The 15638-nt window shown below is 47.9% G+C and overlaps 7 protein-coding genes across 7 annotated transcripts; 2 read left to right on the top strand and 5 right to left on the bottom strand.

The window, feature by feature from the left end:
* Positions 1-284: 284 nt before the first annotated feature.
* On the bottom strand, positions 285-2194 carry nop58 (RNA-processing protein NOP58; the record flags this gene model as incomplete). The annotated part of the gene is made up of 3 exons (XM_056901895.1): positions 285-1726; positions 1787-1947; positions 2070-2194. The coding sequence occupies 3 exons, from the start codon at positions 2192-2194 to the stop codon at positions 285-287; spliced, it is 1728 nt and encodes a 575-aa protein (XP_056747182.1).
* Positions 2195-2486: 292 nt separating this feature from the next.
* Positions 2487-3768, top strand: N7537_010842 (H(+)-transporting V0 sector ATPase subunit d; the record flags this gene model as incomplete). Its single annotated transcript, XM_056901896.1, has 4 exons — positions 2487-2518; positions 2573-2661; positions 2738-3627; positions 3685-3768. The coding sequence occupies 4 exons, from the start codon at positions 2487-2489 to the stop codon at positions 3766-3768; spliced, it is 1095 nt and encodes a 364-aa protein (XP_056747183.1).
* Positions 3769-4287: 519 nt separating this feature from the next.
* Positions 4288-4986, bottom strand: N7537_010843 (HAD family hydrolase; the record flags this gene model as incomplete). The annotated part of the gene is made up of 1 exon (XM_056901897.1): positions 4288-4986. One exon carries the CDS (start codon positions 4984-4986, stop codon positions 4288-4290), a length of 699 nt encoding a protein of 232 aa, XP_056747184.1.
* A 1015-nt stretch (positions 4987-6001) lies between these two features.
* On the bottom strand, positions 6002-7468 carry N7537_010844 (putative MFS monocarboxylate transporter (Mct); the record flags this gene model as incomplete). Its single annotated transcript, XM_056901898.1, has 4 exons — positions 6002-6449; positions 6515-7080; positions 7137-7261; positions 7324-7468. The coding sequence occupies 4 exons, from the start codon at positions 7466-7468 to the stop codon at positions 6002-6004; spliced, it is 1284 nt and encodes a 427-aa protein (XP_056747185.1).
* Positions 7469-8435: 967 nt separating this feature from the next.
* On the bottom strand, positions 8436-10140 carry N7537_010845 (uncharacterized protein; the record flags this gene model as incomplete). Its single annotated transcript, XM_056901899.1, has 2 exons — positions 8436-9491; positions 9592-10140. The coding sequence occupies 2 exons, from the start codon at positions 10138-10140 to the stop codon at positions 8436-8438; spliced, it is 1605 nt and encodes a 534-aa protein (XP_056747186.1).
* A 3544-nt stretch (positions 10141-13684) lies between these two features.
* N7537_010846 (uncharacterized protein) lies at positions 13685-14252 on the bottom strand (the record flags this gene model as incomplete). Its single annotated transcript, XM_056901900.1, has 3 exons — positions 13685-13858; positions 13947-13964; positions 14013-14252. The coding sequence occupies 3 exons, from the start codon at positions 14250-14252 to the stop codon at positions 13685-13687; spliced, it is 432 nt and encodes a 143-aa protein (XP_056747187.1).
* Positions 14253-14716: 464 nt separating this feature from the next.
* Positions 14717-14932, top strand: N7537_010847 (uncharacterized protein; the record flags this gene model as incomplete). The annotated part of the gene is made up of 1 exon (XM_056901901.1): positions 14717-14932. The coding sequence occupies one exon, from the start codon at positions 14717-14719 to the stop codon at positions 14930-14932; it is 216 nt and encodes a 71-aa protein (XP_056747188.1).
* Positions 14933-15638: the final 706 nt, after the last annotated feature.

Below are 15638 nucleotides of genomic sequence, written 5' to 3' on the forward strand. Positions count from 1 at the left end.
ACAGAGTTGGTTGGGACTATAATTTGTGATGAATGTGCCTACAGCTTTACAATCAAGTACTGAAGTATGAACAGATTATTCCAGCTAAAACTGTACTGCCTTGTTCCTAACGAGCACCCTCTGCGCCAGTGAAAGACCGGTAGATCAACCTCAAAATGCCCCAAAACATGCGAGCAACAGGAAGATTGTAACAAAAAAAAAGAACAGAAATAAAAAAGTGTGATATCATACAGATCCCAGGAAAGCCATCCGGTCACATTGCACAAACTTTTGAAAACATACGCTTACTCTCCCTTGGACTTCTTCTTCTTCTTCTTCTCATCGTCGTCTTCGGAACGCTTGCGCTTCTTGCCATCGTCCTTGTCGGCCTTCTTGGCATCCTTCTTGGACTTCTTCAAGTCCTTCTTGCTGATTGAAGTGGGGTTGCCTTCTTTATCGAAGGTGATCTCACCACGCTCAAGCTTCCGCTCGTATCGCTTAACGCTGAGACCAGCCTTGGCAGCCAATTCCTCAATGTCGCTCTTCTTGGACTTCTTCTTGGGGGCCTCAGCCTCGGACTCATCAGAATCCTCAGCCTCATCAGAGTCGGCATCAGCCATCTCCTCATCCTCAACCTCCTCGACGAGCTTCTTCTTCTCCTTCTTAGACTTCTGGACGGTGGCAGGCTCCTCGGAGGCCAGAGCATCGGCATCGGGGTTGTACTTGCGGGCTTCCTTCAGGTCGAACTTCTCGGCCTGAACACCGTTGGGGGCAATGGCCACACCACGGGGCTTAATGGGCTTGCCCTCCATACCGGCAAGCTTGCGCTCGAGGTTGAAGCGGGCCTCGGTACCGAGAGCAGCCTTGTCCTCCTCGGTGGCATCGTCATCCCACTCAGCGAGGGAGTCGACACGGATACCCAGAGAGGCCTTGGCGGCGAGGATACGGGCCATCTTACCCTTGTTGCGGCCGGTGGCCTGGCCGATCAAAGAAGCGTGGTAGATCAGACCGTACTTGGGAGTATCGTGCTTAGTCTTGAGGGCACGGAAAAGGGCCTTCTCGGCACCCAGAATCTGGATGGTACTGGCGGGGCTCTTGGACAAGCTGGTGAGGGAGCCAGCGTGGGCAATCAGACGGGCACCAACGAGGTCACCGACAAGGGCAGTCAGGTTGGGTGCGATGGCGTTCATGCGGGAAGTGAGGTAGCTGGCAAGCTGAGAGCGGTAGTCGTAGAAGCCAACGACCTGCTCAGCGAGAGCCTGGATGTTCTCCAGATCCTCGGGGCTGATCTCGGTACCCATGGAGCGATCGGCAGCAGCCTTGACGGCACCCTCGATCTCCTCGGGGAGGATCTCAGCAAGATCAGCGGACTCCCAGTTGGAGCGCATACCCATCTTCAGAACGAGCTTGGCGTAGGCAATGTTGTCGTTGAGGATCTTAGCCAGCTCGGGGAAGTGCCATCCGTACCATTCCTTGACACGCATAGCGTAGGTGTTCAACTCCTTGTCAAGATCATCGAGGAGACCAATGGCCTGGACGATCATAGTGTCGATCTTGTCGGGGGAGAACTTGAGCTTGTGACGGGCGAGAGAGTGGGACAGACCAAGGGACATAGTGGACATATCACTGGGGGCAAGGCCGGGAATGAGGGTGGTGAGGTGCTCACGGATGGCACGGAAGATGTCGTTGGTGCTGGAGTCAGCAATCAATTGGATGTCAAGACCGGGAAGCTTGCTGATGGAGTTTCCTATTCACAACCACAGTCAGCATACATACTCTGGGAAGAGATTTTACGAGATCGACCTACCGAGCTTGGTATCGGCAACGGCGAGAGACACCTTCTTCTCATCCTTAATTCCGTCAAGAAGTGAGGCCAGGGCGGGGGTGACCTTGCCCTCCATGATGGAGGCAGCCTCCTCCAGAGCTGAGGCAGCACTGTCGAACTTCTGGAAGCTCTTCAGCTTGAGACTAGAGGTTCTGTTAGTGACATTGTCGCCGATAACAAAAATTTTTGCGCCTGTTCAGCGAGTCGGTTCATTCCCACTCGAATTTTTTTTATTCGGCAGGATTGGAAGACACAATTGACGTACAGGTTGGAGACACCCTCTGCAGTTGAGGCCTCCTCAGCGATATCATCACGCTTGAGGAGCTTCTTGTCCTTGGCCTTCAGCAGGGCATAGCCCGCGCTGGTCTCAGTAAGGATGAAAAGCGTCATGGTGCGCGGCCACGGCGTTTAGAATCGAAAAATAACAGGAAAGAAGAAACTAGTCAAAGCGAACGATAAACCGAACTGAGGAAATGGCAGGAAAAATAATTAGCGTAGGGCGTGTCGGCCACCGGTGTCGTTGGAGAAATTGAATCTAAATTTGCACGGAAGAAAAAAAGTTGAAAAGCGGGTGCCACGAGTGGCTTGGGCGTGTGGCTATGTGCATGACTAAGCCCGATCCGTGTTCAAGGACGGATGGAGCTACAGCTGTGTCTCTCCAATCATCTTCTCCACATTCACCATGGAGGGCCTATTCTTTAATGTTAACGGCGGGTATGTGGTCTATGTCTTTTCTTGGTCCGAATAGCCTGTTGTTGACTCTATTAGATATGTCGAGGGCATTGTTCGTGGCTATCGGAACAGCCTGTTGAGCGGCCAGAACTATTCCAACCTCACTCAATGCGAGACAATTGATGGTACGTTTTATTGATCCCGCTGACTCTATTGTAGAATTTACTACTGCATCTGGATTCTGACAATCCCATCCAATAGATGTCAAGCTCCAGCTTGGTCCCTCATATGGCGATTTCCTTGCCTCTCTTTCCCCCAACCCCTCCACCTCCGATCTGGCGAGCCGGATGACCGATAAATTGGTGGCTGAGTTCAAGTACTTGATCGCACAAGCGACAGGCTCCTCTGCCAAGTTCCTCGAATACATGACATACGGATATATGATCGACAACATCGCCCTGTTGATCACAGGCACTCTGCATGAACGAGACACTCGGGAACTTTTGGAGCGATGCCACCCCCTAGGATGGTTCGAGACACTTCCTGTACTGTGTGTTGCGACAAATATCGAGGAACTGTATAACTCGGTACTGATCGAGACCCCGCTGGCCGCCTACTTCAAGGGTAGTTTGAGCCACCAGGATCTGGACGAGCTGAACATCGAGATCGTTCGCAACACCCTTTACAAGAACTACTTGGAGGACTTTTACAACTTCATCAACACCCACCCAGACTTCAGTGGGACACCAACACAGGATGTCATGGCGGAGATTCTGCAGTTCGAGGCGGACCGCCGTTCTATCAATATTACTCTCAACTCCTTTGGCACTGAGCTGTCTAAGCTCGAGCGGAGGAAATTGTACCCGGAGTTTGGCAAGCTCTACCCGGAGGGCAGTCTCATGCTTTCCCGTGCAGAGGATGTCGAGGGTGTGGCCTTGGCTGTAAGCGCTGTGGCCGATTACAAGGCATTCTTCGATGCCGTGGGTCTGAGCCAAGGCGGCGGTGGTCTCGGTGGTATGGGTGGAGGTCCAGCAGATGGCAAAAGTTTAGAGGATCTTTTCTACCAAAAGGAGATGGATCTGTCAAAGCTGGTTTTCACCCGTCAATTCACCCCGGCTGTGGTGTACGCCTGGATGAAGCTGAAGGAGCAGGTAAGCCTATCAGAACCAATCTCTCTCATCTTTGAGCATGAACCTAATATCGTGTAGGAAATCCGGAATGTTACCTGGATCTCGGAATGCATTGCTCAGAACCAGAAGGAAAGAATCGGAAACTTCATCTCCGTTTTCTAAGCTCGACTCGGGCCCTCTATGAATATCTGTTTTCCCACCTCTTTGTACTTACCTATCTTCCTGGCTGGTATTTTTCTTTGGTTACCAGCCGCTTTTCGTTGTATCGAGTACCCAGTTTGTTCTTTAACGTGAGCGCATCGACCTCTTTTTCCTTGATCGGATAATCTGGTCATCTTTGATTTCGGCTGTGTTGCCTTTTTTTTTTCGTATGAGGCGTTTGGCATGTGCTTAACCTTATCCTTATGACATAGAAGGACAAAATACACCAGAGATTTACATACTTTGTTGATACAGGGGCTTTCCTATTTGGGCTACTTTTATGGGCCCCACAGTTGGCTCAGTAGCCCTCAGCACGTGTTTTAGGTCACGTGTAGACTGATTCCATGTGGCTCAGTCATTGGTGCGGGCCCTGAGCGTCCATTGCACCTAACCTACTGTACAATAAGACCGTGGACTTAACCCGGCTAAGCTGAGACTCACTAATTCTATACGTATAAAATTCTACACCAGCCACGGGCTTTAAGCCTTCACAATCCCCACAACCTCCCCCAAAGAGTCAACCACAAAATCCGGCTTCAATTCCTGACAAGCCTCCTGATCTCCGTACCCATACCGACACCAGCAGACCTTGCTCTTAATATTCCTGGCGAATTGAACATCCGCCACTGTATCACCCACAACTAACACCTTCCCTGAATCAACCTCCCCCATCCCGTATCTCTCACTCAAAACAGGAACGAGGACATCTACAAAGCTCGCAGGATCGGGCTTGCGCTTCGCCCCGGGAGTCTTATCGCCGATGATTAGATTCTCAGGAACATAGCCATCCAGACCATTTCGCTCCAATGCCGTTTTCACAGCGGCTACGCCCTTGTTACTAACGATGGCGATGGGGATCTTGTGGGCATTGAGTTCGGTTAAGAGATCCTTGGCGCCGGAGAAGGCTTTAATGAGTAGTTGGCCGTGGGTGGCATAAAGGGCGCGGTATTTTTCGATCCATTCGTTCTCAACGGTCGGAGTGAATTCGGCCGGAGAGGGATGCAGGGCTTTGAAGGTGTCTGCTAGGCCGGCGCCGCTGGCGATGAGACGGTAGATTTCAGTTTGAGGAGGGGTGTGAGTGGGGAGGAGGGCATCGAAGGTGAGTTTTATGGTTTGGGAGATGGATTCATGGGTATCGAAGAGGGTGCCGTCAAAGTCGAAGATTGCGAGAGCTATCATTTTGATGAGGGTGTGCTTATCTTAGTGTTGGGGTGGTTGTAGTATGAATGTTGGGCATAACAGTGTAGAGGAGCTTGAGTAGATAAAGAGCACGAGACACTACCAGAATTAACACCCCAGTGGATCCTTAGAAAAAAAAGAAACCCCGGGGAAATGAGTTAGGATCCTCTAGTCAGGGATCTTGCAGTAGCGTACATAGTTACGTGGCTCATGCCGCTAATGTGATGTTACATTGAGATAGTGTAGATACGAGGGTTGATAATAGTAATAGTAATGGCTTTTCACCGGTTCAATGTAAGTAAGCCCTAGCTATAACAGTAGTCCAGGCTATACAATTGTCTCTACTAATTGTAAAGTGCACAATTATGAGATCTGCAAAATAAGCCAAGTACCGAGATATACTATGTACATAACAATCACTTTCGGATATAAACTTAATATAACCACCTACACTTCAACCCTCTATACAACTTCTAAATACCCACATTTTTGATATGACAAAGGCAAAAGAAATGATGGCTGTCATCAGCTCCTATCATCGAACTCCTTAAACCCTAACCTTCGCCACTCTAATGACGAGCTTCTTCTCTCCAACCTCCACGCCCAAGATAATACAAGACATAATTCACGCCTTAATCCACGAGATCATTTCCACAGCCAAATCAAAATCCCACGACAAAACCCTCACCCAATCACTCACAACAATGATCCCAATTCTCCGCGGAGCCTTACCCATGTTCGTGGCCCTCCTCCCTGCTACCTCGTTCATTCTAGCCCGCCGCAGCAAGATAAAGGGTACACAGGATGTGGTAGTGTACTAGGACAAATGTATGTCGCTTGGAGTGTTCCTTTTATGCTCGAATTGCGTTGCCTATGATATTGCCGAAGGTTTATAACAAAGTCTCCATCCGCTGGACAACTCACCACCCTAAGGTGCTGATTAATTTGGATATTGTTATGGCCCAGCTCTGTGATGGGTATGTATAAAGGGACTTTATTATATTTCCGCCTGTGTTTAAACCTTTTTTGCGATAGATAGTCCGGCAAGTACCGCTCTCGCCGCAATGAAGAAGAATACACTTGCTACCATCATTGCACTCGAAAAGACCTGTAATCCCCAGTAGGTCCCATTTTGTCGGCTCAAGATTGCTCCAGCAATGGGACTTCCCGTGAGCGATGCAATACTTATGCAAGTAAATAAAACGCCCTGACGAACACCGATCTTGGTCACGTCGGGCGAGATCTGGCCCAGCAAAGCGGGTACCATGCCGACAAAGGCACCCGATGCGAATCCATACAACAAGCTGAACACGATATAGATGGCCGCACTGCCTGGGGAGAGAAGAGTACCTGGAAGCCAGAGAGCTAGGATAACGATGGCGGACAATGAGCACATGGCGATCATGACGTTGAATCGGCCCAGTTTGTCTCCTAGGTAGCCTGGTAGAATTCGACCGGGGAGACTGCAGGATAGGTCAGCTCAGCTATGGTCTTCTTGTCCTATTATAAAATAATGAGTACTACTCACCTGGCGGCATTAAGTATAGTCAACAAGTACCCAGCTAGGTTGGGGTTGACTCCATCCTCCTGGGCCTCTACAACGACGTAACTGATTGGTACAAACATGGCGAAGAATCCACAGCAGGATGCCAGCATAAGTAAGACAAACGGTACCTCCGAAAACGGACTCGTATAATCGCTCAGCTTCACTGGCCGTGGAATATTTCGTATCCTCGATCGGACAGTCAGGTTGGAAATGATCAGGAGTGTGAGGACGATGAATCCAGAGATACGCAGTGACCATCCGAACCCGATACTGGGCAAGAGCCGAGACAGCATGGTCGGGAATATAACGCCACCTAGTGACGAGCCGCTGGAAACTATCCCAAAGGCCAAGGCACGTCGTTTCTCGAACCATGTTGCGGTACAAGAGAGTGCGGACGAGAAGACGAAGCTTGCCCCAAGAGGACTGCAGATTCCCTGGGCTAGCAAGAATTGATAGTACTCCGTCGATATGGAGGTCATCATAATACCAAAGACGTGAAGACATGTCCCGATAAGAAGCAGCCATCTCGGGCCATAATTATCGAATACCTGAAAGAAAGAAGGTTAGTATGTATACCTCCTAGGGTTGATAGGGCTAGATTTACTCTTCCGATGACAATTCCGGCCGCAAAGAGTACAAAAGGCTCCAAAGATAAAATCCAGGAGATGCTGGACGCTGAGTATGAATGTAATTGATTGTTCTGGTAGTATTCTTGAAAAATGCCCATGGCTGAGGTAGAGCGTATCAGGTTACCGGTCGGCATGAGAGATACGAATAGAAAGGAATCTCACCATTCACCCAGCCAAAAGCGCAAAATAGACAACACCACGCTCCAAAGACGACTGTCCAAGCACGAAGCCCTTGATCCAACTGTCCAAATTGTTCCTCCTCACTGCCAGAGACAGCCACCGTAGTTTTCGATTCCGTGGTTGCCATGGCTAGAACAAATCTAGATGTTGAGATGTCTCGAGCAGAAAGGAAAAATGACAAAAGATGGATTTTAAAGGAAGCTATCTCAGAGCTAAAAATTCTCTAGCGACTATCTACTTCCCCGGAGCCTCTAGGGCTGTAAACATGTGACCCCCGATAACAATATTGAGTCATGTCAACATTGGGATTAGGGATACCAACCATTTTTTTTCTTTAGCATAACTACGGCAATAATGCGGTGAATGTACTTAAAAGGGCGAGAGAAAATTAAAAATACAAAATTAAGCACTTCTTTCCAAGCTGGGGGCTGCTCCAAGGACAAATGACTCTTTTTGCCAAGGAAAATATAGTTTGGAATTCATTGCGGAGTCCGGATCTGGTAAGGCATGATTTCTCTACTCGCTTGACACTATGTCGGGACCAGCATCCTTCGACTGCACTAAAATAGCCAGGATTCGGCGATCGTCGATTTGCCTAGGGTTGTGCTATACACACATGCTATTCCCCCCCCGGCGGAGTATTATTACTCTGGACAACAAAATCTGCATCTATTAGAGTATAGGTAGTGTGAGATCTCATAGTTCCTCGATAAACGCTAAAAGGAAAAGTACAGGACTATAGTTACGCGCGGATCCAACGTCCAAATTAAGCGAGTTGAAAGACATCTAGACTTGCAAGGATGCCATCTTAGGTCGATAATTGTAGGTTAGCTTAGGGCAAAGATAAGACCGAAAATCTCTGGTTTTACAGATACAATATGAGGACCTATGGAATCGACGCCGAAGATGACAGCTTTGGGGGCTAGAAACGGCTGCCTCCCCACCCGTAACTTTGGACATCCAGTCCCCCTTGATCGCCCACTGCCCTGTAACTCTACTATTCCGCACCCGCCCAGCGACATCTACCCTGTTCATATTCTTGAATGATTTAAGGCCCATCAGCAAAATTATAATCGCCGCCAGTTGTCGGTAACTCAGTCGATCTTCGGGGAATCCCTGTCTAACCCTCTCGCCTCTGCTAGATCGACGTGCGTCTTGGCGAAACTCCGAGCTGAGACTTTGCGCTGGAACAGGATGCTTAGCTCTGCATAGGTCCGTCCGCTAGGTTCAGGAATACATAAATAGGTATAGATCAAAGATAAAACACAAGTGCCACCATAGAAAAAGCCCGCTTTCGCACCCCAATTCCATGCCGACGGGTTCAGCATGTACGGTGTGATGACGTTGCTGATGATATTAAGGATATTATATGTCATACGTGCCAGCACGATTGACTTGCTGCGGAGACGGACGGAAGGGATCTCCGCCACAAGTGAGTAGCAGACTGGGCCGACGGTGACGTCGTAGAAGAACGTGTGTACAAGCAGCATAGATCCAATTGACCAGGCAAGCCGGCTGCCACCGCTGCTATCCACTGGGGACGGGGATCGAGACTCGGCGACACCCAGACTGCCAATGACCAGCAAGAGCACTGCCAAAATGGCCAAGCCCCAGAGGTAAATGGTTCGTCGGCCAAACCGTGGTAGCAAAATCCAGGCTACAAATACACCAACGATGCCGAGGGCATACTGTGCGATAGACATGGTGAAGGCCTGCTCCGTCGGTAGTCCTGCTTGCTTGTAGAAGTAGGTGGAGTAGATACGGAGGCTCGTCCCGGATAAGATTTGAATACCCCAGCAGCTACAGGAAATCGAGGTGCGGCGTAGATCTACGCCACGAAAGCAATCAATATAGCGAGTGCCTGTGCCCGATTCCCGCTCTTTCTCTGTCGTCACCACCATTAGTTTAATTGCTTGATCGACGTCAAACTCAATACGGCCGGGTGATGTTAATCTAAGAAGAGCCGCTTTGGCTTCTTCTAAGCGATTCTTGCGAACAAGCCACCAGGGCGATTCAGGAGCGAAGACTATTCCGATCATCAACGGAATTGGCCAGACCCATTGCAGAGCGAAGGGGATACGATAAGACCATTGGTCAGACCGTGTAAGTACTCCTCGCAGAACACCGGCGGAGAGTAGCTGTCCAAAAACCTATTGATATCCAGTTGGTTAGCTTTATTATTTCATCCTCTTCACCGTATCACCTTCACCAACCGAAAGACAGAAAATGGGCGGAGGGTGTAAGCTTTACCCAGCAGAGGTTCACGTAGGTGGTGAGATAAGCACGAAGATGGGTCGGAGCTACTTCGGCCGCGTATGAAGTAGTCAATGTCTGAAAGATGCCCCAAGGAATGCCCATCAAAACCTGGCCAACTAACAATACCTCGATACTTGGAGCAAAGAAAGGGATGAATATCGTAGCAGTTATGAAAGCCAACGAAGCCAGCATCGTATTGCGAAATCCGAATCGTTCCGATAGATAACCGTTGAGGAGAAGGCCCATGAGCGATCCAACCGAAGCACCATTGGAGAGGCCAGCTTGCCAAGAAGCGCTGATTTCATACGTGCCATTCGGCAACTCCTGGCCGTATTTTTTCTGGAAAGTGGGTTGAGCAAAGAGGGAACCCACAAGTTTCATGTCGTAGCCTTCCATGATGAGGGCTAGAGACAGAAATATTGACCATGCAACTGCCTTGGGATATAGCTGGAGGGCCCGCAGAAAGGTGAGTTCATGTTCGCTGTGGGTGGCACGACGAGCTTCATCCAGAAGCGTGGCCGTATTGTCAACATAAGTCGTCATTTTGAAAAGCAATAGTACTACCTAGGTACAGTCAGTGACTCAGTGGGATGTTAGTTTTTACATCCCTTGATCCCACGCCCCTATGATTATATAACATACTGCCAGTCAGCAGCCTATGAATTCAAATCTAGTATGGTCTGTGTCAGCCGCTTTCAGTAGACGGTATGTGCTTATTATGGCGGTGAGCTGGGTGGGGCTATGGGGTCCCATGGGACTAGGGTAATGGGACCAGAATTGTTTTAGTCCCATGGGAGTTGGCAAGGTCTAGGTTTTCCTGTACCGGATAAGATCTATACTAACAAATTACCTATTCGGGTACTATAGGGATATATAACCATAACTGTAGGATTGACTTTAAGAAGTATATGTAGGAGTCACTAGCGACTTTAGTAGTTTACTTTGGGGAGTTATCTGGGGATAGACTTCGGCACAACCCACTCTAACCCGAACCCAACCCAACCCATCGGGGCCCCAATATAGTGCAAACTAAACAAACTGTGTTTGCACTGTTTACAGTCCCATGGGAGCGGACAAGCATGTCGCTCCCATCTCTTGGCATTCCCATGAGACCAAATGATGGGAGTGGGCAAGGTCTAGGAAAACCTCTAGTAGCAGGTCTTACTTAGATAGATTATAGTCTTACTTGCTATATATAATCGGGGTTTCCTCCTTCCTTAAATCCCTAGGGTTGCCTAGGTATTAGATGTTACACGTAATCTGCTGACAGATAGGTTGGTTGGCTCTTAGTGGCCTATCGGTAGGTGTAGGTCTCCATATGTGATTGGTGACTAGCATGTCCGTAACACTATACTACTGGTGAACTTTCGTTAGGTTTAGTAACGGGGTGCTAACTGTGCACGGCTGTTGAAGCGAGCGATTTGCGCGCCGAAAATGAGAAGAAAACGCAAAAGCGAGCTAGAACTATGAAGCAGATCCTAGCTATGAAAGGCCTCTCAGTTCAAGGAGAATCTACATTAATTACGCAGCCAGTGGAAGCGAAAGAAGCGCCTATACGCCCCCCACCCCAAGACAGTACGCCTATATTACCTTTGCAGACAAGAATTAGGGTCTCACCAAAATGTACTGAGTATGGAAAAAAGAGCATAAAATTAATAGACTCCCAGATAGATGTTGATTTATTAATATACGGCAGCAGACCGCCGACGACAGCTGGCCGTACCTCAGACATGTCACGACGTGCTTCATAAGAACTCCCGCATGGTAGTATCATGGTCACAGCTAGGTCTACCCACCGACAGTCCGTGTAATTTCCCCTTTGAATTGTTATGCATTGAAAACTACAATTATATTGTATGTTGTACAAATTCGGTATGTCCTGTGTACCTTGCAGAACGGGTGGGTCAAGATCTACAAGAGCTGAAGAACCGAACACACACAGGATTCACGGGACTGGTGGGCCCAAATGAGTAGATGCATGTATATGCAAGAACTCAAGGAATGGTTCGGCACGGGCATTTGACCGAGGAGTTCCGAGATCCAAAATGATTGACGTGGTGGAGGCATCGCTAATCGCTTTAGGAATAGCAATAGATCTCGGGGTTCCTCGGTAAGGCCAATGCGAATGGAGCATGGTCAAGGGCCAATTAAGTTATTATTCCCTAAAAGTGTTCAGCCCCTTATTCTTTAGCTCATTTATTTTTTGTGATATCCTGCCTGCAATCCAAGAGCTTCGTATAATTGGCGCTTTCGTAGTAAATCATTTTGATGGCAACGTTGATTTTGCACATCTAAATTGGCAGTGTAAGCAATTGCCCGGTGAATTATGAATTACCGCATGAATAACCTGCCTTGGTGATTACAAATAGTGACTTTAGGGGCTCCTGCAATTTAGAAGAATGACATGCGATCCTGCTTCTGCTGGTCCGTTGGTATGAATTGTAGAGTGGGAGTTCACCGGGTATTCGTAGCTTGAGAGACCGATATCATGACAATAGCACGTAGCGCCGCAAACTCAACTCGTGCGTCGTGGCGGACGATGCATCTCATCACTATTCGAGATTAGCGTCTATTATTGGTCTAAAGAATCGTCCAGGAGGCTGTCACCGAATTTGAAAAATTTACACAATAGCCTTCCAAAGCCTCGCCTACGAGAAGCCCCTAGAAGCAAACCTAAATCCAGAGATTACCAGTAAGCACGATATTACGAATCCCGGACTAGCCGTCGCTATAGTGGAAGTGAGCTAGGTAGTTTCTAAGATTTCCAAAATGGAACGGTCGTCATATAGGCAGCACAGCCCTAGTGAAGCCGCCGAAACAGTTATCGGGATCAAAGTTTCCAAGGCTACAGGGTAAGTCTACATCTCTCACTTTTATTTCATGGCTTTATGGAATAATGACTACTAACGATGGAAACGACCTACAGTGACGGCTGATATCCAGCCCAAACCTTCCCTTGACCTCGAAGGTAATATATTTCTTTCCGGGCAGTGCTCTAAATAGGCCTAACCGATCCAGAAAGGGCAAGGATACTCAATTGCTTTACATGATCGCATGAATTAATTCTCTTAGAGTCCATTGCCAAAGGCGAGTACAACCATACGATATATGGACAGATCAACCAATTCAGTCCTGTGGACCCTTACGAGTCGAAAAGCGATCCTCCAAGGGCACTTTATGATCTACTGTGACGGCAGGTTGATATAGAACAATAGAAGAGCTCAGTTAGTATCAGCTAAATTCTGCATCCAGGTTACAGAGAGTGTGTTTTCTGTAGCTTCGATAGACCGACGATCCATATGTGATATAGAGTTACTGAGCTGCCAATACGTTTAGATCATTTCTGATTCGTAGTGAGAGTTATTGTTTACTGGTGATATGCCTCGTTCTCCGTTTCTAGGGAAAAGGGTAAACTCAGCCAGCCATTATTACTCCTTGTCTGTTGTGCGACCAAACTACATACATTTGAGTAGCTCTCATAGCAAATTTCCATTTTCATTTTAATTTCTATGGCATTCCGCTAGAATTTGAATTCTTCACAATAGCCCCAATAGCCAGCCCCTTGTCTGGTGGCGTCCCATTGACATCGTGAACGTGGCTAGCTGAGGAAATCAATCAGGCTGAGATCGGAATCTAATACTAATCAAATGGTGCGTAAACCTTGCAGAGTCGGTATTACCTTCAAAAGAGAATGATAAGAAATATTTGGAATAATTCGTTGAATGGCCTTTGCACGGTTCTCAGCAAATATAAGATGGCCTTGTCGCCCATCTAGTATTCTTCTTTCTACCAGCCTCGTTTACCTCAAACACATTCAGACAATACCTACCTCTATACCTCAAGGTATATCACTTCAGCCCGCAGCTTTCTCAGATGTTCGTTGCTAATCGATCTTATAGCACGATGATATTTCCCCCCTTATGGCTTTGGTCGCGTACGGCGCTTTGATCGCCAGCACTTCTGCATCCGCCCTGGCTAAGAGGGAGGAGGGCATGACATGCACAATTGACAAGTGCATTACTTTCTACACAACTGGTAGTGCAGGGTGCTCCTCTGGCTACGAGAGGACTCATCTTGAGGCTAAGGGTTACTCGCCCGGCTCGTACTGTGAGAGAAGCTGTACGGACAGCGAACGGAAGACTTGCGCCGCGAGGAAATGTTCGAGCTGGGAGAACGAGTGCAATAACACACCCAAAGCGAAAAGCATTTGCAAAAACGCTATCGATTGGTGCGATGGTCCCGTGGCGATGAGCCGGCTGATCTGCACAGATGGGATTATGGGACAGCCTGTGAAGTATGAGAAAGACGCGTGTCTTCCAAAGGACAAGTCCCTGGATTCGCGTTCTTACCGCAAGGCTACCCCAGGACTAGGGGGCCGGTTCATAGCTGTTGTTAAAGACGCAAAGAAGAAGTACGGTCACGTTCAGTTCGTTTGCGAGCCAGTCCACTACTCCGATGGCACGAACATGGCGACAGACCTCGCGGAAAAATACGACACCTGCCAGACTGTTTTCAACGAAAACGACGATGACAAAGGGCGCGACTTTATCAGAGTGGATTGCAGCAATGTCCCAGAGGCCAAGTGGCCGCAGGTGAAAACCCTTCTCGAAAATAGTTGCAAGAAGGCCGAGCCTTGGAATGGAAAGAAGGCCCATTTCCAACAGGACGACTTTAATTAAAGCCTGTTGCAATGAAGGTGGTGGAATGAAGATGGTGGAAGTCTGATCAAACTCAATTGTCAAGAAACGAGTTTGATTTCTCTGATCGTTTTACCATGTAACCAAACGATCCATACAGATTGTCAATTTCGGGCCAGTTGTCTATCTTCTGTTTTAGTTTAGGGAATTTTACCAGTGATCTTTATCCGTACGCTCGTTAGGGGGTCGACACGAATACATATTCGTAACTTTTTGAGATAAATGCATTCGCATTCGTAGTCCATAAACCTCTACGGATATTCGTATTTGCAAGGCCAATATTCGTACGAATATTTTCCCGTCACCAAGGCCAACTTCCACCCAATAAGACAAATTGTATCACTTGCCGTTTGTTTATCTAAGTCACGTCCGAAGCGGTTGATTTCAAGCCCGCGTTTTCGATGCCGGTACTGGACCTCAGAATGTCTGATACCGAATCACAAACTTTAAACAATGATGGCTCCGACAGCTCATCTATCGAAATACCACCACGGCCCCAACGGGCTCAGAGAAAAGATTACCACTTCTTGTATGGCGGAAGTGACGACGAAGATATTGAAGGTCATACCAGAAAGAAACCCCAACTGGATCCGCCACCCGGTCACTTAGAAACGATTAGTCCAGAAGGGTCGGTCTAAAAGAAGTAGTGTAAAACAGTAGCGAGGAGAATAAAGATTATTTGCTCCCCCATCCGCCCCCACAAGGCCGGCAGAAGTACAAGTAAACCACAAAGAGTCGATCCTCGGTCTCTTGGAAGTCGGTACCTTGCTGATCTTCTATCTGGCTTAATGGTATACTTTGCATGATGTTTCTTGGTTTCTTGGTGAGTCAGAAGCACTCCGTTTTTGCCTTCGAGGCAAGGCCCCTGGGCGAGTGTAACTCTCGTTATTTTTTTCTAGCACTGCGCGACCACATGGAAACTCTGCTGAAGGTGATGACTGTTACATTCAACAAAGATATAGACTGCCATGTGTGTCACTTCTCATGGTCCAAAAATCCACCAAGTTCTTCATATTTAGTGTCTATTCACTCTAAGCAATCATTTCTGGGATCAGACATTGTCAGTTAGTTTATCTTTATATTCACTGCCCTATTTCTCTACAATTGGAGCTAGTTATGAGGACATGGTCAGCTCTTAGTGTTGAGGATGTCTTGGGGAACCCGACTTGATTCTCGCAACTGACGCTGTTGACGAAGCGCTCTCTTCGGGTTGTTGATGTCTGATGAACAAGGATGTTATATATCTAGTCTATCATTACTATTTAGTATTATCACTCAGTACTTCAACATTTCTGTTTTTTCTTTACACAAAATATAATGTTTTGAAATCAATCAACTTTGAAC

This window comes from Penicillium hordei (assembly GCF_028827395.1).
Source record: "Penicillium hordei strain IBT 12815 chromosome Unknown utg000006l_segment0_segment0, whole genome shotgun sequence".
NCBI lineage: Eukaryota > Fungi > Ascomycota > Eurotiomycetes > Eurotiales > Aspergillaceae > Penicillium > Penicillium hordei.